This window comes from Mesoplodon mirus, assembly GCF_964341445.2.
Source record: "Mesoplodon mirus genome assembly, chromosome: 14".
Classification (NCBI taxonomy): Eukaryota; Metazoa; Chordata; class Mammalia; order Artiodactyla; family Ziphiidae; genus Mesoplodon; species Mesoplodon mirus.
Window position 1 is genome coordinate 22,194,471 of NC_138990.1, and position 22,894 is coordinate 22,217,364.

The 22,894-nt window shown below is 40.2% G+C and overlaps 1 protein-coding gene and 1 pseudogene across 2 annotated transcripts in view; one reads left to right on the forward strand and one right to left on the reverse strand.

The window, feature by feature from the left end:
- Positions 1-423: 423 nt before the first annotated feature.
- Positions 424-2,443, reverse strand: LOC309815687 (60 kDa heat shock protein, mitochondrial-like; annotated as a pseudogene). Its single transcript has one exon. The product of its transcript is annotated as a 60 kDa heat shock protein, mitochondrial-like (transcript).
- Positions 2,444-7,062: 4,619 nt separating this feature from the next.
- Positions 7,063-22,894, forward strand: part of MRPS9 (mitochondrial ribosomal protein S9) — a 45,622-nt gene continuing 29,790 nt past the window's right edge. The window contains exons 1-4 of the mRNA XM_082643040.1: positions 7,063-7,219; positions 12,046-12,225; positions 22,625-22,687; positions 22,775-22,805. Coding sequence (XP_082499166.1) covers positions 7,085-7,219; positions 12,046-12,225; positions 22,625-22,687; positions 22,775-22,805 — 409 coding nt within the window. The 5' untranslated portion in view covers positions 7,063-7,084. The remainder of the gene's footprint in view (positions 7,220-12,045; positions 12,226-22,624; positions 22,688-22,774; positions 22,806-22,894) is intronic.

A 22,894-nucleotide genomic window follows, 5' to 3' on the forward strand; every position in this document is an offset into this window, starting at 1 on the left:
TTTTTAACTTTAAACAATTTTTATTACACATAGGTTGTCACATAATTGGATATTGCTCTACTCTGTACACAATTATTCTTCCTCTCCACAGAAAGGCTGCTTCTTAACTTCTCATCTGTTGATGGCAATCACTAAAATCCTGATTTTAACAGAATAGTAGTAAAAATGCCTCAGTGATTTAAGTTGAAAGCAGTACATAGGTGCATGGCTCTTATACTCATTTACCAGGAATGTACAAATGTCTTTATTCAAAAATACAAAATAAATTATCTGTAGGCATGGACAATGACAGCAGTAAACCATTCCATGTTGTCAACTGAAACCAGTAACTGATGGTTATAGTGATTTTCTTAAACATCAGCCAGCCTCTTCTTCAGTCACCTCCTTCAACTGACCTCTCAAAATTATTGGTGAGGAATGCCGCCTCGCGCTTCCTCTCACAGCTCATGAATGATGGTAAAGCCCTATTCTAGGAATTAGAACATGCCACCTCCCATCCCACTTCCCATCCCACCCATTCCGCCCATTCCAGGATCCTTCTCTTCTTTAGGAATTTCTGTGACTACAACTTCTGCTGTAGTTAACAGAGAGGCCACTCCGGCAGCATCCAGTAATGCAGTTCTTACAACCTTAGTTGGATCAATGATTCCTTTTTCCACCATATTCACAAATTCTCCAAGCATAGCATCATAACCAACTTCTGAAGAACTTTGCAAAATTTTCTCAACTATCAATGATCCTTCAACACCTGCATTCTTAGCAATGGTCATTGCAGGAATTTTGAGTGTTTTTTAAATAATTTCTATACCAATTTTTTGATCTTCATTAGCTGGAGTTATTGAATCCAAGGCTGGAAGGCACCAAAGCAGGGCACAGCCCCCTCCCAAAACAATGCCTTCTTCAACAGCAGCTCATGTAGCATTAAGGGCATCTGTAACTCTGTCTTTCTTTTCATTCACTTCAACATCACTTGTCCCACCAACCTTTAGCACAGCAACACCATCTGAGAGTTTTGCCAGACGTTCATTCAATTTTTCCTTTTCATTTTCACTAGTTGTAATATCTAACTGCTCGATGAGTTCTTGAATACGCTTTTCAATTTGAGCCTTATCACCTTTTCCTTTCAAGAGCATGGCATCATCTTTGGTCACAATGACCTCTCCAACTTTTCCTAAGTCACGAGGCTGAACATCTTCAAGATTTAGAGTTAGTCCTTCTTCTCCAAATACTGTACCACCAGTAGCAATAGCCATGTCTTTAAGCTGGTTCTTTCTATTGTCACCAAAACCTGGAACTTTGACTGCTACAACCTGAAGACCAACGTTCAGCCTATTCAAAACGAGTGTACTTAGAGCTTCTCCATCCACATCTTCAGCAATTATGACCAAGGGCTTACAGTGAGCATTGGAAATTTCAAGAGCAGGAACAATGGACTGGACACTAGAAATTTTCTTTTCACGTAACAGAACATAGGCATCTTGGAATTCACGTTTCTGACCTTTTGAGGTATTAATAAAGTATGGAGAGATACACCCTCTATCAAACTTCATGCCTTCAATAATTTCTAATTCATCATTCAGTGTTTTTCCATCCTTTACTGTGATAACGCCCTTTCTTCCAACCTTTTTCATCGCGTCAGAAATGATGCTGCCGATTTCTTTGTCTCCATTTGCACAAATCGTAGCAACCTGGGCGATCTCTTCCGGGGTTGTCACAGGTGTAGACGGCTTCTTAAGTTCAGCAGTTACAGCATCAACAGCTAACACCACACCTCTCCTGATTCCACTGGGTTAGCACCTTTGCTGACCTTCTCGAAGCCTTCCTCGGCGACAGAGCGTGCCAGGACAGTAGCAGTAGTGCTGCCATCCCCAGCCTCGTCGTTTGTGTTATTGGCAACATCTTGAACGAGTTTCGCACCAATATTTTTATATTTATCTTTTAAGTCAATGGACTTTGCAACAGTCACACCATCTTTTGTCACTTTGGGACTTCTCCAACTCTGTTCAATAATCACCGTCCTTCCCTTTGGCCCCACAGTAACGGCTACAGCATCAGCTAAAAGGTCTACACCTTGAAGCATTAAGCCTCGGGCATCTGCACCAAATTTTACATCTTTGGCATAAGCCCGAGTGAGATGAGGAGCCAGTGCCCTGGACACTGGCTCCTAATCTGGCAAAGGACTGCGGGCAATCGAAGCATTTCTGGGGCAGCGGCACAGCTAGAGAGCGACGAGACAGGCCGTCGGCAGCGAGTGTGGCAGCCAGTTTTTGACCAGTGAAGAGCAACCTAGCAGATGTAGCCTTGTGTCCTTACATAGATGGTGGGATGGGTGAGGACCATGAGAGCAGCAGACGGAGTTAAGTGGGTTGGTGCTAAAGCAGGCGGACAAGTGGACTGGGTCCCGGAAGAGAATGGTACCAGGGAGCAGGTACAATGGAGAAAGGCGAGAATGAGCTTCTCAAGACACCCTTGGTAAAGACGCCAGTCCTGCCCAGGACTGGGCATAATACAGAGAAGCATGTGCTCCAGTGCACGTTGTGTCCGGCTCCCTCCCTTCCCGGTTGTGGGACCGGATCAAGGCATCTAACACGTCCAAAAGGCACCTTCCTTATGTCTCACCAGAGGGTAATAACAGCGTCTCCCTCATAGGGGTGTTATGATTACATGAGAAAAAACTTAGAACAGAGCTCAACTCATGCCATGTTATGTAATTCTCTTTACACTTTGTAATGTCTTACATGTGCATGTGTGTGTGCATGTGTACACGCGTGTATAATTTATACAATTCTTTTTATATTTCTTAGAATCATACTCCACAGTCTGCCTAAATCGATACACTTTCTCTGACACAGACTCTAGAGATTTGTTCTTAGCTTTACTTCCGCAAAAGGGTAAGATCACACTTCAGTACGTTTTTGAATGAGAACACTCGCATTTTTCAGGTCTGGATCACAATCTGCTACTTATTTACATCAACCTCTGAGGAGCAATGCGCTTTTTAAGTTGCCTCCCTGCTGTGTAAAGTGGTACTTCTTCTGCACTTCTTCTGTCGGGCCTAAAATAGTCTCTTTTATGCCTCAAGAAGTTCACTTTAGTTCTAGTTTTCTGGAATTTGATTATTAAGCCTGTTCCTTTTAACCATGCCCTTAGTGATTTTATTGATTCCAATTTTATTTCATTCTGCAAGTCCTAGACCCTTGACTATATCCAGGCTAAAATCTTGTTCATTTAGTTCCTTTTTTCTAGATCTGCTATACCTTCACTCAGCATCCGTCAAAGGAGTCCTGGATTGAGCCCAAATCCATGCCTCGGACATGGGTGAAAGAGACACCCATAATGTCACAGAACATTTGCTACACACTATTATTTCAAGCAGGGAAACCACTTATAATTCTACCACCCTACCCGGATAACTACCTTTACTGTCTAAATTCACTTTAAAAATGACTTAATCTATGCAAAGTAATTGCAAACATGGTCAAGGAGACACTGGCTCAAACATACTGCTGCATGAACTTGTGTGCTTTTGAAGTCATTTTCAATGCACAGCAAATCGTGCGATTAATCCACATTTATGTTCCATGTAAATTTGTTTTATTTTTGATAATGAAGCCTGGAGGAATGATTCCTGAAGCATCATAACAGCATTGACTGACAGCTCCCTAAGTGCTGTCTCTCTTATAGCAGACATAAATGACAGCTGGTAGGTAAAGAGCATATGTAAATGGATGGGGTTCACACTGAACACAGTGGGGTAAAAAGCCAAAGAAGATATTTGTTCTATTTCTTATTTATTAAAATTCAATCAATATGATAAAATATATGAACTTTGGGAGAATAGATTTACTTGCGGGCTGAGACAGATTCAGTTCTTAAACTGTTAGAGAAGCTTGATACATAGTAATTATGTACTAAAATTACCTCATATAAATATTTTTAAACGCCAGTGGAATTTACATTACTCATTTTCATACCCCAAGTATGCTGTTTGTTTAGCTGGGAGCGGTCTATATAACTAGAGCCTTTTTATGTTGTAGATTTAAATTATCAAGTTATCTTTTGTGGGCAACCACCTGTGTAGATTAAGTTAAAAATCTGGCCACATTAAAAACAAGAATCCTGGGCTTCCCTGGTGGCACAGTGGTTGAGAGTCCGCCTGCCGATGCAGGGGACACGGGTTCGTGCCCTGGTCCGGGAAGATCCCACGTGCCGCGGAGCAGCTGGGCCCGTGGGCCATGGCCGCTAAGCCTGCGCGTCCGGAGCCTGTGCTCTGCAACGGGAGAGGCCACAACAGTGAGAGGCCCACGTCCCGCAAAACAAAACAAAAAAACCAAGAATCTTGCAATGCCATTTCTAGGTATATACCCCAAAGAATTAAAAGCAGTGACCTGAACAGATACTGTATACTCATGTTCATAGCACCATTATTCACAAGCCCAAAGGCAAAAACAACTCAAGTGTCCCTTGACACTAATACACCCTTGTTACACTGATGAGAAATGCAGGTTTTCTGTAAGCGAAATGACCACCAAGTGTCAAGAGTGAGTCCGTGGCAGGGCTCAGAGGGGAACTCTGATTTCTTGATCCACATTTTATGCACTTTCCCTGAAGCATACGGTGTTTGGTCATCTTTTTTTTCCTGTGCTGTACAGTGGACCTTGTTGTTATACATTCTGTATATAATCGTTTGCATCTGTTAACCCCAAACTCCCACTCCATCCTGTCCCCACCCACATTTGGCAACCACAAGTCTGTTCTCTATGTCTGTGAGTCCGTTTCTGTTTGGTAGGTAAGTTCATCTGCGTTATACTTTAGATTCCACGTATAAGTGATATCATGTGGTATTTGTCTTTCTCCTTCTGACTTACTTCACTGAGTAGGATCATCTCTAATTCCATCCATGTTGCTGCAAATGGCATTATTTCGTTCTTTGGTCATCTTTGATTCAAAGCTCTCTGAAGATCTCAGTTGTCTGTGGACCTATCAAGCCTTCGTGTTTTTTCTAGACTGAAGTTTTCCATATTGATCGACAAAGCTCTGCAGTTCCAGGGACGCTTTCTAGGAATCCTTTAAAAATGTGTGTAGGTTTTTTGTGTTGTTACAAAAGAATTTGATTCTATGAACATTTTTATACATGTATCCTGATATGCTGTTCAAGAATTTCTGCAGGGTATATATACCTAGGAATGTAATCAATAGATTGTAGGGTGTGCTCATCTTAACTTTAGATCATTGATTCATTGATTTCAGGAAAACTACATCAATTTACACCCTCACCACCAGCATCTAACACTTCCTGCATTCTCACAACTCGACAACACTTGGTGCTGTTTGTCCAACATTTTGACTCTCCTGATATTTACCTTAGAAGCTGCTCTTGGAACCAACTCCTCACATTTACATGACTCCACCATGTTGGACTGTTGGGATTTTATGATCCTGATATGGGACCGAGGCTGCCTGTTGCCTCTGACATAACAGGTGCTCAGTAAACGAGAGAAAAATTAAATGAATCTAAGCTGTAGCTGTTAGGTAAAATTACATTTTTTTCATATTTTAAAGGTTTATCAGTACAGTCCTGATTCCAATCTTTCCTTCTCTCTCCAAATTATGCAGCCAGTGTCAACCTACAGTTACATATTTCTTCCCAAACTCAAAGGCTACACAGGAAATTCAAAGCAGCAGTCCAAGGGTTGCCCCTAGAGGTGGGAGATGTATTACATTTGCTTTACTGTAATCTAGTAAAAGATCATAACACGAATCTTGGAGAAAAAAAAAAAAGAGAAAAAAACTTCCACAATTCTTAATCTTAATTTCAGTACTTAATGTATTTTTCATATGCTCCAACATGTCATTTTTTAAAAATTATATAAATTCTGCTTCTACATACTTATTTGATTGTCTTGGTGAAATTTCCACAACTAAGTTAAAAAACTTTTTTTTACAATGTGTAGGAACTGCTGTTTAAAGACATCTATTTTAATAAGTTATAAAGTCTTGGTTCCCGAATACTAGCTCATGGGTCTCTGCCAACTTTTGATGAAAGTCTCGCTAGCCTAAAAGGTAACAACAAAAAGAACGAGAGCAAGCTTTGCGTACACATAAATACACTCCATTTGAAGGACCACACTTCATTCCAAGATTATGTCACTTCTACCTTCTTAATATTAACATGTTCTGTGTTTTATGAAATAGTGATGATAGTAGATGACATTTATTTGCTTGACTTGACCTCAGATTTTTCATATGCATGTGTGTATTTGCCTATTAATTTTACTGATCCTTCGAATCTAATTGTTTGGAAACCCTTTAAGAGCGGCTTACTACATCCTATAATATGTATTTCGTAGAAAGCGCCCTGGGAGTTACTGTCTGGAGCAAACAGTAAAAAAGCCCCAGAAGGCAAGCCATGCTCATCTATATTCATACCCATTTATTTCGTTCTGATTGAGTTTCCAGGGAGGCTTAGTACTAACAGTAACGGGGTGACAAGCAAAGGCAAGTGTCTGTCCTCGCAGGTTTAAGGGTTAGCCCGCGCTTCATACACTTAGGAAACAACCAGTTTCCGGAGGAGGGTGGAGACACTGGACCCCGATCCACGTGGGAAGGGAGGAGGAGGTAAAACCCATGCCAGGAAGGGGTCTGCTAGGAGCAGAGGCACGGAGCTCGGTCCTACTGAGCGGGGGAGAGGAGCTGGGTGATGATGGAACGTGAAGACAGGGCTGCGCAGGGAAGCCGGCGCTAGGGCAGGCTGGACGTGGGGCGGAAGGGCTGGCGAGACAGCCCCATGGCAGTCGTTCCAGGGAGACTCGGTGAGCGACCGACTACAAGACGCGCAGAAGAGGCGCGAGGCCAGGATGCGGACCCACTACCTTTCGCACGGTCAACACCGGCCCCGGGCCAGGGTCGGACACGCCCCGCGGGCTCCCGCACCCAATCAGCGACGAGCCGCCTCTGGCCGCGGGACACGCCCCCTGCTCCAGCGCCTCTTCCCGGCAGCCTCGAGGACCCGGAGCCCATCAGCGCCTGCGCAGTCCGCAAGCCCCGCCTTTTCGTCCTACTGCCTGTGCCTCCCGCAGCCGACATGGCGGCTCTCTGTGTGTCCTGCGCCGCAGCTGCTTCGTACCGGCTCTTTCTTGAGGGTCGGGTTAGCTTTGCTCGGGGACAGGGCCTCTGGAAAGCCGCGGCTTCTAAGCTGCAGAGAAGTCCCGGATGCCAGGTAAGGCCTGAGAGAGGTGGGAGTGCTGGTCCCTGGAGCACGCGGATGTGGAGCCGGCGGCGGTCCCCTGGCGTCTCCGCGCCCTCAGACGGGGCCCCTCGGGTCTTAGGTGCTTAGCAGCGATCTGAGATAGAGAGAGGAGTGGGATCGTCTTCTGGTGCCCACCCTGGAAGTTGTTGCTGGTTTTCTCAGGGTGCAGTGAGGGGGAAGTTATCTGAGACGGAACTAGAGCGACCCCTGCCTTGACCCGCCGGCCGGGTGGGTGATGGGTCCCGCCCTGCCCGTGAGCCCCGCGGTCCAGAGGGCGGAGGTGGATGAGAACTGGATCCCTGCAGGGACCCGAAGACTTAATGCAGAAAGTCGCACAGTGGAGAGGAGAGGGAGTGACAGTTTTAAAGTGTCTTGCATCTGTGCAGTTTCCGTTTTCTTAATTTTCCCGGTACTTTGTCTCTGAGAGATGGAGATCACAACTTCTAAATTAAATTTAATCCTGAGGGCAGTGGGAAGCCAGGATTCTAGCTTCACAGCTGATTGGATGATGACGCGATTTACTGACATGGGATCTGAGTAGGAGGAACGAGATTTGAGAGGGAAGGAAACGAGCTTAGTTTTGGATATAATTGTGTTTATTAAATAGTTATATCTGGGATGTCCAAGTGGAGATTTTCAGTAAACCCACAGATACGCAAGTTAAAGAAGAAAGCTGATTTACAAGTCCTCTGTTACCTTGTAGATGGTAAGTGAGGTCTTGGAAATGAATTAGATCATCTAGGGTTGTAGTGAATGAGGACTAAGCAGAGCGATCGGACCCTGAAGGACAAACAGCAGAGGAAGAAGAGCCACCCAAAGAGATTGAGAATGACCTGCCAGAGAAGTAGGGGAAAACCCAGGCAGTGTGGAGGCATAGAAAACCGAAGAGTGTTCCAAGGAGGGAGAGTGACTGACACTACCAAATACTGTGAAGAAGTCAAGTACTGTGATCAAAAACTGTTGAAAAAGGAGTGCCATCTTTTTAAAAAATCTTCTTTCTTTTATGTTTTAACTCAGATCAACCAATCCATCCATCCACTTATCCATCAAACATTTGTTTTTATTATTTTTTAGCTGGAAAATAGGTTGGAAGTTTTTATTTTTTTCATGCCTCTCTTTTGAGTGTATCCTTTCTGTGTACGCACAATTTCCTATAAAAGGGGCTGTAGCATACAGAATGTTCTTATTGTTGACGCAAAGTGGGGGAGGTGACAGAGAGTTGTTAACTTCTGCGCCATCCCTGGAACTCCGAAACCTTTGAACGTATGTATCCTTCTGTGTCTTTCTCGATGTTCATTTAATCATAGACATGCATGCATATGCATACTTTCAAACAATGGATCCCGTTCTACTTTTTGCTTCTTTAACTTACATGTATAGCACAAATCTCTCCAAGTCACCTATTACGTGTGTAACTGCTGCATAATATTCTGTGGTATGAATGTATCAAAGTTAATTTAACAGTTGATGGGCATTTGCTTTGTTTCCTTTTTCTTCCCACTAATAAAATGTTCAGTAAACATCCTGGTGTAATTCTCACTACATCAGATATCTTCTATGTGATGCTTTCATTTCTGTAGGAGAGAGTTCCAGTTGTGAGGTGATGGCTGCAAAGGATGTGGACTTCTCAGTAGGCATTTAATAGATGTTTCCACATAGTTCTCCAGAAAGGCTGTAGCGATTCACAGTCCATCGTTGATGTAAAAGCATGCACTTCTTTCCACCTGCGTTAGGTATTATTATTTTTTTCAGTAAGGCGGGTGAAAAATGATTTTTCTTTGTTACTTTAATTTCCCCTCCCTGACCACTCCTGAAATAAATAAAGCTTTTCTTTTTTTTCACCCATATGGCGGATGTTTACTGAGCACTTCACTTGAGCCAGGCACTGCGAAGTAAACCAGTCATTGAAGTCAAACGATTACTAGATGGTATCCACCCTTAGCGCTCTCGGGGTGGTCCTGAGATGCTGAATCCCCACATTCCTGAATACTCCCACAGCACTGTGTTAACACATGCAGTACAGCTCAGATACAAATGAAAGGCTTAACTGACCCCATCAGACCCTTAGTGGTTCCTTCTACATGGCTAAAGACATTTATAAAGCTTTTTTCCTGGCACAGAGCTTATCTGTCTTAAATATTAGCATTTCTTCACTTGCATCTCCAATATTAGTCATTATATTTCTTTTAGGGGCCATCTTTCGTAAAACAATAAAGTTTTTAATCACTTTATGAGTTGCTGAAACACTACACCTGTTTCTTGTTTAGTTTGGGTCATAACCCATTAGTTACGAAATCTCATAAGAGGTTAAAGAAGGGAGTGGAGAGAATAGAATAATTATAATAATAATCAAAGTGCATCTTATACAGGGTATTTTTGCCTTTTGTTTATGTATATATGTGTGTGTGTGTGTGTCCTAGGGGGTGATATAAGCAGTAGCTGTTACTGTGGGTTACAGTCAGAAATGTTTGAGAGACACTGATGCAAAAGGAAGAAGAAACAAGTTCTGTTAAGCTGTGGCTCCTGGCTACTCAGTTGGGAAGCCCTCCAGCAGGTTTTCTCCTGCATGCCAGAATTGTGGCATACATGTTTCATGTTAATGCCTCAGTACAAGTGCAGATAGCTGAGTGTCCCAAATTTGGGGTGGAGGAGGGAATATTACTTGGGAATGGCCAAATTTTTCTGGTTTTAAACCCGTGAATATCAAGGAACTACACACAGTGTACTGTGAGATTTACAAAGGTAAATACAGAAAAGCACAGAAGTGCAGTGCCTAATACAAATGAGTTGTGATGGGTAGAGTGGTGGTCAGCTTCTCAGAGGAGGTGTTGGGAGAGTCAGGAGTTACGTGAGGAAAGAGAGGTATTCTGTTCTAGGAACATGTAATGGGTCCACAAGGGACAGAGATGTACAGAGTTAGTGGATTCTGGCAACAACAAATAATTGGTTATAGCAATTATAATTGGTATAATAATTGGTGAGAGAGTGGTGGGACAGGATTAGAAAGTGTATGGCTATGTGAAGATACTTGAATTTTTTTTTTTAACCGTCACAAATGAAAGCAGTTTGACAGTCGTGGTGTGATACAAAGGTTACCCATGAATTCTTAATGCCTGTCAATATAATTTTATGTAGGAATGCCAATTTACTTTCTGTAATATTTATGACTTTCATAGTAAGAAAAAGCAGTAGACCAATTTCTGTTTTGAAAACTATTATTACAAACATCAATATGTCCTCTTTATTTTCTACTAAGCACTTTCTTAGTGCTTAAACGTTCAGTTTTTACTGAGCCAATATGCCTTTGTTGAATTGCACTGTCTGCCGGAGAAGGATGATGGATAACATTTGATGCCCTAGCCCTTGTTTATTTTGCTTTTATTGTAAAAACATTGCTGTCTCTGTCTTAAGGATCTGTTCTTTTCATCTCTCATCTTGTGGGCTCCTGGAGATTATAATGTTCTATATTTATCACAGAATCCAATTGGTTTTACAGTAGAGTCTTAATAAACTACTGGCAATTGCTAAAACTCTTTGAAAAGCAAATTTAAAAATTGACTGGGGTTTGTATCAGATACTATACAGGTCTGTAAATTAGTTGTGTTTTCCCCCAGATAATTTTTGACTTTTAGAAATTGCAGTTTATTAGCAGTGGAAAAGAAAATCCCTTTGGTAGCATAACACCCTTTGAGATCTCATCCTGTCCTTTTAAGGTTAGATTTAGTGTGTCCCTCGTTGCTTTAATTATGGAAAATACTGGGATATTAAAATCTGTATTTTCCTTATGTAGTTTAAAAAGTTCTTATTTAAAGAAAGCTTGATAATAGCTACGCCCATTGTTCCCACCTCTCCTTGCTTGTGAAACTGGGTAAGCGAACTCTCTGGTACCCTGCTTTCTTGTTGTAATTGGGGTGCTGAATGATGCGTTATTTAGTGCTGAATAACAAATTACCCTCAAATTTAGCAGCTTGCAACCACAGATATTTATCTCACGGTTTCTGTGGGTCAGGATTCCAGGCACGGTTACACTGGGCCTTCTGCTCAGGGTCTCCCATAAGGCAGCAGCCCAGGTGTTGGCGGTGGCTACGGTCATCTCGGGGCCGGAGGTGGGAGTCCGCTGCCTGCACACTCAGTGTGGGTGTCAGCAGGATTCACATCCTTGCCGGCTAATGGGCTGGCTCTTGGCCGGGGCCTCCCTCAGTTCTTGCCCTGTGGAGCTCTGGAGGGCAGCTTACCACATCTTGCTTCCCTCAGGTTGGTCAAGAGAGGATGAAAAAGGGGGAAGACAGTCTTTTTTTAACCTGATCTAAGAAGTGACGTTCTACCATGTTAGTGGTATTCTGTTCTTTAGAAGCAAGTCACTAGGTCCGTGTCTTCTGTTTGCTAGTTTCTGTCTGCATGTACACGTGCCTCTTTTTAAGGGAGTGGCGTTTTACTCTTCATTTGTTGTGTGTCAAATATCACAGCAGCCGACATTGACCAGTCGGTATCAAACGTGGACGTTTGTAGCAGACACGGAGGTAGCATATCACTCACAGTTATTTTTATTATTATTATTTTTAATGTGTTGAAATGCTAGTAGTTTCAGCTACTTTGTAAACAGAAGCTTTTAAAAGCAAGCTTTCTAGCAGGGAACACTTGTCTTAACAAGCCTTTACCTTGTCTCCAGACTCCTGCCAATTGAGTACCATAATAAAAAGAGAGTTGTTTGAATGTCTTGTTTTATTTAGAGACAGTGGCCTGTAAGATCATTGTTTAATTTAAAATCTTTTCTTTCCATTTGTATTTTCTCCTAGATATTAAGGTTAAGGCACACCACAGCTGTGACAACAAGGAAAAATGTTGCAGCCTTAAGACGTGAAACTTACACAGTGGATTTTATTAAAAAGCATATTGAAGAATTCAACATAGGAAAGAGACACTTAGCCAACATGATGGGAGAAGATCCAGAAACTTTTACCCAAGAGGATATTGATGTAAGTACAGTTACTCTGTTGGAAAAGTAATTGTTGTAGAGTTTTAAATACCGAAAGCTGTCAGACTGTCAGAATAAGGAAAAATGCCACTTACTCTTTTGCAAGTTGGAACTGTGGTTTCAGAGAGATGCTACTCTGTATTTGAAGCATTATAAGGTATAGTGAGGTTTAGATTTTAACCAGAAATGGATACTTTTCCTTGATTCCAGGTCACAGGAGCCACTGTGAATGTTTATACACGATTTAGAAACATTTATCCTGTGATGTAGTCTTAAACTCAGCTTTCTTACAAAATGATAAAACAAATGGTAAGTTTATAGGGAAAATCCCATAAGTAAACCCAAGCCCAGAGGTGTGTTTTTTTTGTTGTTGTTTTTTGGTTTTTTTTTCTGATACGCGGGTCTCTCACTGTCTTGGCCTCTCCCGTTGCGGAGCACAGGCTCCGGACGCGTAGGCTCAGCAGCCATGGCTCACGGGCCCAGCCGCTCCGCAGCATGTGGGATCTTCCCGGACTGGGGCACGAACCCGTGTCCCCTGCATCGGCAGGCGGACTCTCAACCACTGCGCCACTAGGGAAGCCCCTAGCCCAGAGTTTTTATCAACTTAACTACATATTTGAATTTTCAAAGTGAGGGCATGTTCTAAGTGATTTGAGAGTAGGGTTAAAATTCTATTCCTCTTCCACCTAGTGCTAGTACTCTTACTTTGTTCTTCTTTTTCAAGGTCATTTTGTCTATTCTCTGCCCTTTGAATTTCCATATGAATTTTAGAATGAGGTTATCAGTTTCTTCAGCAAGCCAGCTAGGATTTTGATAGGGATTATATTGGATCTCTAGATCTATTTTGGGAGTATTGCCATCTTAAGTCTTCTGATCTGTGATCATGGGATGTCTTTCGGTTTATTTAGATCTTCTTTAATTTCTTATTGTGATGTTTTCCAGTTTTCAGAGTTTGTTTGGCATTTCTTTTAAGTTTATTTCGGATCATTAATTGCTTTTTAAAGTTATTCTATTGTAAATAGAATTGTTTTGTAGTTTTATTGGTGGATTTCTTAGTATTTTCTACATATAAAATGTTGCCACTGACAAATAGAAATAGTTTTAGTTCTTTCTTTCCAATCTGAATGCCTTTTATTTCTTTTTCTTGCCTAATTTCCCTGGCTAGGACCTCCAGGAAAGCTGAACAGAAATAGTGAGTGGACATTCTCACCTTGTTCCTGATCTTAGGGAAAACTTCGTCTTTCACCATCGGGAATGATGTTAGCTATGGGTTTTTATAGATGCTCTTTATCAGGGACTGGAGATTCCTTTCCATACCTAGTTTGCTGAGCATTATTATCATAAAGGGGTTTTGGATATTGTCAACTTTTTTTTTGTTTTTTGTTTTGTTTTTTTTTTTTTGCTTTTACTGAGATGATATCTTTTATTGGTGTGGTATATCACATTACTTGATTTTTTTTTTCGTTTTCTTTATCTTCTTTATCTTTTTTTTCTTTATTTATTTACTAAATTAAAATAGGGATGACTATCTCCATGTTGTTCTTAGGACTAAGGAGACAAATACAAACCCCAAAAAAAGTTTATGACATAACAAATCACAAAGTCAATCATAAAGGACAAACTTGTTTTACCTGTAATTTGTTCTGGGAATCATGGAAGCAAATGAAGATTTTTGTTTGTTTTTTTTTTTTTAACATTATTCAATGAAGCATTACTTCTTAACAGCCAACCCTTTTAAACAGTGTTAGATGTCAGTTAAGACTCACAAGAATCAGAGATTTTAACTACATTTGAAAGGATATGGGTTATTTATTTATTATTTTTTGCATTAATTTGCTTAGATGTTAAACCAACCTTGTGTTCCTGTAATAAATCCCACTTTGTCAGGGTGGGTCATCTTTTTTATGTGTTTCTGGAATTGCTTTGCTAGTGTTCTGCTGAGGATTTTTGCATCTAATTAATACTTATCTGTATTTTTCTTTTCTTGTAATGTCTGTGATTTTGATATCAGGGTAATACTGGTCTCACAGAATGAGTTGGGAAATTCTCTTTTATTTTTGGAATTGTTCGTGAAGAATTGGTATTAATTCTTCTTTAAATGTTTGGTTGAATTCATCAGTGAAGGCCTCTGGGCCTGGGATTTCTGTGTGTATTTCTGTTTTTGATTTTTGATAATTACTGTCTGCTTTTAAAAATGGTCCTCCCCTCTCTCCTTGTGACCTGTGTGTCCCTGAGTAACTGTTCTCAGGAAGAGGATCCCACTACCTAACTGACTTTACCACTAAGGCATTTTTGAGCATCTCTTTACTACCTTTTTAGGTGTACATGGAATATATTTAGCTCACTGAGAGAAACAGAATCATTCAGTAGTTTTGTAAATCTATCTGAAGGGATGAACATTTTCACAACATAAGTATTACATATGAATTATGTTGTTTAGAGCGGTGTGAGTTCATTGTTTGGCTGTTTAATCAGAATGCTAGTTTAAGATGTTAAATCCTCATGAAAATAGTTTTAATTTTTACAGAGTAGACATGACCTATAATTTAATTCAATTACCTAGTTAAAAGTCTAGGCTTGCTGTATAATTTTCACGTAGGTAAATTAAGTGCCATTGTATTCAGATTAAACCATTCGTTATTTTATGAATTTTAGAAACTGGTTTTTCCTTGCCACTAACCGATTTCTAAAATAATGATTGCTGCAGTCATCTGTGGAATGCATTTAGGCAAAAATACTGAAGATCTAAAACAGTTTTTTTCGTATATTAAAATACTTAAAATTTTTTTTCTTTAAGGGGTTTAAGACAGACAGACATTGGTGTCTTCATCTAAAGGATCCTTTTTGTATTATTTAGAGAAATCTAAAAGATTCTGTCATTCAGTCAGGTAGAAACAATATTTTTAGTTGTGCTCCTTAAAATATTGAGTTGTTTTCCAGAGAAGATGTGTTTAACATCACACAGTAAATGTGAGGGGTGGCAGCTTTTCTGTAAAACTCTATATGTGTGTGTGTGTGTGTGTAGTGAAAGTAAGTTGATATTATTTTGTGTCATTGTGCTAATAGAACATAATAAAAATCTTCCTTAGATTTAGACAATAAAGTAATGAAATCATGAATTGTTATGAAAAAAATCCAATCACTTCTTTAAAATATGTAAAATGTTTTAAAATGAAGCTGGATTTCTTGTGAGGAATATAGATGCAGAACATGTAGAACTTTGTGGTTAAATTAGTCTTCTTTTAAAAGCTAAATTTGTTGTAGTTGAAGTGACGTTGTAGAAAGATGCAGAACCTGGCACTAGGAGAGTCCTTGCAGCATCACTAACTCGCATGGTAATGTCTGACAGGTCACAGCGTGGTCACTAGGTGTCCTCATCTCTAAAATAATAATACCTGCTCGCCTACCTCAGAATATAACTAAGGAGCATGAGATTAATGCGTTATGTCATTGTTCTTATGGCAGATTTTATTGTAATAAATAAACTCTACCATGACTTGAATCAGTCACTAGTTTTCTAATTGCCTTGGACATACGAGGCTTTCATGAGACAGAATGTTGGGGAGGAGAATCTGCAGTCCTCTTGGGAACATTGATTTATCAGGAGCCACTTCAGCCAGAGTTTGTATTGTACTGTAGGGTGGTGTGTTGTCTCACCTCGCTCATGTCGGAAAGCCCGTGTGGAAGTGTGATCCCTTTTCCTTGACGTGGGCGACTTGGTTCTGCTGTGCTCGACTTTCCTGCAAATGATTGATGTGCTTCACTCAGTCTCACATTTTATGTCAATTACCTCTTCTGGCATTTTATTAAATTAAGGGGACCTTCTTTGACATCTGAGTAGATGTAAAAGCAAAAGAGGACAGTGACAGCTAACTGTTACCAAAGCACTGAAAATATATGGGAATTTATCATTTTATAGTTCCTGTTTTCATTTATGTTTTTGAAACTATTATTTTTGTAACAGGTTTGGCTGTGTATATAATCTGAAAGAGAGACAGTATAGCTAAGTCCTATTTAACATTTCCATACTGACAGAATGCTTGGTTATTTCTAAAGACAAAAATAAATAATTTGATATCCAAAATCAGGAAAATATTTTAAGCTTCCAGATAATCTTCAGAAGAACATTATGGTTGCTGTTATGTATTTAGATATGGTGAATGCTTTTTATAATATGTTGACTTTTAATATATAAATTAAAACTAGGTATTGTAATTTGTCTCTTAATAATATCAGGAAATTAGATATTCTACAAAAGGGAATTTCCTAGATGAGAGAAACTTATTTTTAATTATTATTTGAAAAGAAAAATACCACCACTTACTGAAAACCTCATATGTCTGTGCAAGATGCTGTCTGGGACCCTGATATACATTCGCACATTTAATCTTCATAAAAACCTACAGAGTAGGTATTTATTGTTCAGGAAATCAAAGCTGTACACGGTGTTTCTGTATCCAAAGTCTGTTTTTTCCACACTTTCAAAGATTAAATTTTTTGGTAACATTTTCTAAGATAAATTGCGGTCTCCCCAGCCTTACTTAGTAGAATATAGAGAGTATAATTTAACCTTTGAGAGCCTCGGGATGTCCCTGTTTAGAGTGGTTGTTAAACTGTGGTGCCCCGTGGTGTGTGTTTGTCCGTGTACTGAGGGGCCTGGCTCTGCCCTGTCTCCTCTCCTATCAAGGTGTCTGTCTTTGCCTCTTGCCTCTCCCTTTGCCTGCCGGCCTTCTGGCATAGCTAAGGTTGTTAGGCGTGTGGATTAAAACTAGGAGCCACTGGACTCAGCAGGAGGAAATCATGAGTTTACAGTAGCTACTTCAGTTCTTCATAGGCCTTTCTCATTGATTTCTAGGTTTACAACTTTATTCCAGAAGGTTGAGCTTGAATGGAAATCTGGCCTCTGGCCTCACTGAGTGAAGTGTATACAACTTATGTATGAAAATTACACCCAGGTAATCTTTTATGCTAGTGCTCCCTTAATTTAATAAGCCTTTAAAAAAGAGTACTGGAGTGGATTAGTGAAAGAAAAAGAAATATGACAGGTAAAGTTTACGAATAAAAATAATTCTGCTTGTCACTGTTGATATTTAAAGGTACATTATTTCGAAGGTTTTTTTTAATTATTAAAGCTACAGCGTTGTGTATCTGCTAGAAATTTTTTTTTGCAAAATGTTTAATGCTCAATCATGGCATGAAATTTATATGAAAAAATATCCTTTTTAGTTGGTGAAATAGCAAATTAACTAAAAAGAAATTAGGTATAGATTTTCACCATTTCAAAATAGTTTAATTTTTGCCTAATTTCTTAAGTTATGTTGAAAAGAAAGGAACTGCCTGCTGCTCTTTCCCTGTGAATCACTGGTGCTGCTGGTAACCCCCAGAAGATCTGATAGGAGGACAGACAGGTCCCTCTGACAAGCAGTGTAGTGTATGTGTGTTTGCTGTCTTGCTGAAAGTACTCAGATGCACGCTAAATATTTTGAAAATAGATCTTAATGCCGTGTTTCTCAACTCCCGTGCCATAAATCTTTCCCAGGTGATTTCCAGATGTTGATCAGTGTGTGAAAAGTACTGTTGTCTGAGACAGTGTATGTTACTCCATGGAGGAGTCTGTCCGATGAACATTGAGCTGAATGGAGTTTGTAATTCAGTGTAAAGCAATTATAGTTTGGTCAAAAGAAGAGTCTGTGCGTATGGAAACTGTAAGAAATAGCCCCATAGTGTGTAACAGAGGTGGGCAGAAATGTTTTCCTCAAATCTTGACCCAAGGCTCAAGGCTGGCCAGTGGTCAGGGCCCTGGAATTCCATAGACATTGTCACACACCGCTGTGCTGGAGTAGACAAATCTGTGTAGTGTTGCTCACCCTTTTCATCCTTTCACATGTACCATCAAAATTCTTTTTCTCAGAATCATGCTGTAAACACAGAAAGGTTGAGGACCACTGATATTTGCATTTTCCTTTTTGAATTAAGCTTATAAATTTTAAGTTGGAGACATTTTGGTTATATTAAATATTATGGATACAGAATTGCACTTGCATTTACTAATGTCTTTATTTGGGAATTAAAAGTTAAGTTCTGGGCTTCCCTGGTGGCGCAGTGGTTGAGAGTCCGCCTGCCGATGCAGGGGACACGGGTTCGTGCCCCGATCCCGGAAGATCCCACATGCCGCGGAGCGGCTGGGCCCGCGAGCCATGGCCGCGGAGCCTGTGTGTCCGGAGCCTGTGCTCCGCAACGGGAGAGGCCACAGCAGTGAGAGGCCCGCGTACAGCAAAAAAAAAAAAAAAAAAAAAAAAAAAGTTAAGTTCTGCGTTACTCTAGAATTTCAGGAAGAAAGCCAGCAAATTGATACATAATACTGCTGAAGTCTACCAATTACTTTTTAATTGGTATTATAGACCTCCTTCCGAAACCTGAATGTTTTGTTCTCCAAAGTGTGAATATGCTGTGTGAAGTTTCTCTAATTGATTTGCCGTGCCCATTCCATTTGATGTATCATTTTTCACAATATTTCATAATTTGTGCTCACTTCTAATGAACAGAGTCGTTAGGACAGGCATGTCTAAGTACAACTGACAGCTAACATTAGGTGCCAGATGCAGTTTATAAAGCTGTGTAGAACTGTAGAGAACAGTTTAAATAAATTAGCACCTGTACATTAGTCTCACTTGCTGGTAATTTATAAGCGAATCAGTAGAGATGACATTTAGGTAAGTCATTGATCAAGTTAACAGCTGCAAACCCACTGCCCAGCTGGGATACCTAATTAATAGAGATTGCATTCCTGACCCAGTGCTTCCTTCTCCTGGATTGAGTTTGCAGTCCTTTTACACTTTGACATAAGCCTAAGAATATAGTTAAATACTTTGCCCTCATTTTAGGGAACACTTGAATTACCAGTATTCTAGTGAAAATCCAAAGGTGTAAACAACATGTTTACAAATGAGAATTACTTTATTCTGTGACTTACTTGGATTACTTTTTTTCTTTAGTTTACATTCTTTTTTTTAATCAGTACTTTTTTTGTTTTGGATTCAGGTAAACCATGCCGTAGTCTAATAAATTTCTAAAGGGTTCTATACTTGTCACTAAATGTATACTCCACTTCTTTTTTCCTCCCTGGGAGAAGCAAGGTTTTTTGTGTTATGTTTTTTTGTTTTTGTGACAACCAACCATTGAACCTAAGCCATACATATGTCTAACAATTTTTTCAAATGTGACATTACTTTAAAACACTTGAGAACTTTGCCAAGTTGAATTCCATACAGATTCCAGAACTTAATATAGGAAATATTAAGCTAGAGCTTACTGTAGGAAAATGCCCTTTGTTTTCTATTCCTGTGGCTCAGATTTTCTTCTGAGTGAATGTAAAACTGAAAGATTAAGGCAGCAACAACCTTAAATCAGAGTAAGGCAAGGTTTAGTGTCTATTTCAGGTATATGTTCATGGATATTGATGATGTTTGAATACCAGTGTGTTTACTTACAGGCCACATCCAAAGTCTGGTTCCTCAACTGAGAATAGATCTCTTGAAACAAATGCTAAGCCTGAAACAAATAAAAATGTTAGGCTAGTAATACTGTTTTAAAGCTTCTTGAAGAATCATTAATTGAGTCCCAACTGATACATGTATTTTTGGTTTTTGTTTTCATGAAAGGTTGGGTGTTTCATAGTTTATTATTATTTTTGATTAATTATTTATTTTTGGCTGCATTGGGTCTTCGTTGCTATGCACGGGCTTTCTCTAGTTGTGGTGAGCGGGGGCTACTCTTTGTTGTGGTGTGTGGGCTTCTCATTGCAGTGGCTTCTCTTGTGGCCGAGCGCAGGCTCTAGGCATGAAGGCTTCAGTAGTTGTGGCACATGGGCTCAGTAGTTGCGGCTCTCGGGCTTAGTTGCTCCACGGCATGTGGGATCTTCCTGGACCAGGGATCGAACCCGTGTCCCCTGCATTGGCAGGCGGACTCTTAACCACTGCGCCTGGGTGTTTCTTAGTGTAAATAATAGTTTTTCATGTAGATTGTTCAGAAGTGGAAAAGTACTTATTTCAGTTAATTGTGACATTTCTGTTAATCCGTCATGGTTGATAAACTTGGTCCAAGTGGGCCAAACCACAATTCAGACGTGAATGCCAATTTTCCTCCAATTTTAAGATGCTCGAGAGGATATAGGCCATTTCCTGCTCGTACATGTTCTCTGGTGCCTGGTAAGTGCCATACACACACCAGGAATCCTAGAACCTAACAGTTGACAGGGAGGTTAACGCTAGCAGAGTCAGGTATTGCATTCACCACCTTCCTCCAGTGGTTTTCTGGTTGACTTAACTTCACTTAGCGAAACATTTAAATTCTGCATTTTTTTATCATTCTAATATAGATATTTCTGAATAACATATCAGAAAACTGCTTTAAAAAAGACTGTGTTTATGTTTGCAAAAAGAAACCTATGTATATTTTTTTCCTACTCCAGTATGTATTTTCTTACTTCTGTTTCTCTTTCTTACACCAGTGACCACATTCTAAGTATATTTCTTTTGCATCTTGCTTTTCTCAGTCTTCTGCTACAGCTATAGAGTACTTGATGGCATAGATGTACCTTCATTTATTCAACTAACCTCTTGTGTATGATAATTTGGTTGTTTCTAGTATTGTGTTCTTATAAATCAATTAACAGCCTGTTCTGTGTTGTTTTATATTCATGGGGGTGTATCTTCAGGGTAAATTTGTAGAAGTGGAATTGCTGCGGGAAACGTATATGTAGTCTTGTTAGATATTAGCAAACTGCCAACCCTGGAGGTTGTACACTCCCACCAGCAAGGCATCAGGGTGTTTCTGTAACCTTGCCAGCAGTATGCTGTGAAGCTTTCGAATTTTTGTTAGTCCTGTTAGATGAAAAGTGTTATCTCAATAGTTTTAATTGCTCCTTTTTTATTCTGAATATATTTGAGCCATATTTTTCTCTTTTTTTTTCTGTAGTTTAATTGGTCAATTTTTTTTTCTTTCCTTCTGAATTTTGGATGGTAGTTAAGGACTTTCCCACGTCTAGGTTATAAAGGAATTCATACGTGTCTTCTGGTACTTGTTTGGTTTCATTTTCCAAGTTTGGCTCATTTGGAGTTACTCTGGTGTATGGTGTGAGGTTTAGATCAAGTTTTATCTTTTTTCAAATGGCAATCAGTTGTCTCAACATCACTTATTAAATAAAAAGTCCACTTTTTCTTCTTCAGAGAAGGAAGGGAGAGGAGTCCCTAGTTTTTCAAAACGAAAAGAAAGTTCACAAAGTTAGCATTCTGATGCGTGAGCCAAGTTTTTTGTGGTTGTTTTTGTTTTTAGTGTCAATTTTATTGCCAAATGGCTGAAGGAATGACGCTTGACCCAGAGACACAGCTGGGCTCCCTAATATAATTGAATATACCCCCAAATTATAGGCCCCTACTTCCAGGAGCAGAACCTGGTCCAGCACGTTTGCTGCGTGGAGAGAACAGGCCCTAAAAGAGCAGCATTGGGTCTGCAGGAGCTGCTGGGTCATTTAGAGTTCAGAGCGGGGCTAGGGTCCAAGGCCATTGACTTTTCGCCTGCCTGCGTCCCACAGAGATGAAAACCCATGGCCTCTGTGTTTGTTTTTCCTTTTTTTTTCCTTTTAATTGTGGGTGGGATGGTGGGTGGGTGGGTGTAGGAGGAGGCTGTAGGGGCCTACGCAAGTTGGGGGCAGTCCTGCTCCCAGTAGGTGAAGCGCCTTTGGGACACGTGTGGGAGTGAGATTTGTCACAAGCACTGGGGTTGTTCCTGGCACGGACTTTGGGGAAAGGGCCAGGGATATTGAATGACCCGCCGAATAGGGGAAGTTGCCTACAGGGGAGCATCACATTCAGAATGTCAAGAGCGTCCCCACTGCAAAACAGACATGAAGAGAACACGTTTGGAAACGTAGTTTAAAAACCTCTCCCAAGTTCTAGGAAACGTTCAAAAGAGCTGCTGAAAACATCCAGGTATCACAGTGGGTGGGATGTAGGGCCAGCCCTTTTCAGTCTTCTGTATGTGGACATCTACCTACCACCTGGGGCTGGGAGGATGCTCCTGGGCCCTCGCCCAGCACTCGTACAGGGGCTCCTCCAGTTCCCTTTAAAAAGGAGAGAGAAGGGTTATTTGTGGCAGCACACTCATGTTTGAAGCGGACACTTGAAAATTGTTAATAACTAGTTTGACAGTTACAAATTTTTTTCTTTTGGGGAATGTATATGTGGTAATTTTGTTATCCCATTTAGAAGATTACAAGGTGAGATAGTGTATGTGGAACTCTTGGTTCAATATCTGGCACATGGTAAGCACTCAGTTACTATTAGTCATAACGTGAACTTGATTTATAACAATTGTTAATTAACCTTTGTGTGTATTTTCAGAGAGCGATTGCTTACCTTTTTCCCAGTGGTTTGTTTGAGAAGCGAGCCCGGCCAATAATGAAGGTAGTTATCTTCATTAATATTTTTACAAATTTCACTTAGGTTTATATGTTACAGCATTACCTAATGCATTTTTAATTTATTTTACAGCATCCTGAAGAGATTTTTCCAAAACAAAGAGGTAAGTTTGTTCAAGAATAAAACAGGTAGTTCTTTCTTTCCTACAGTGCTATGTTATATATCAGCAGTCACTCAGGTGTTATGGAGATG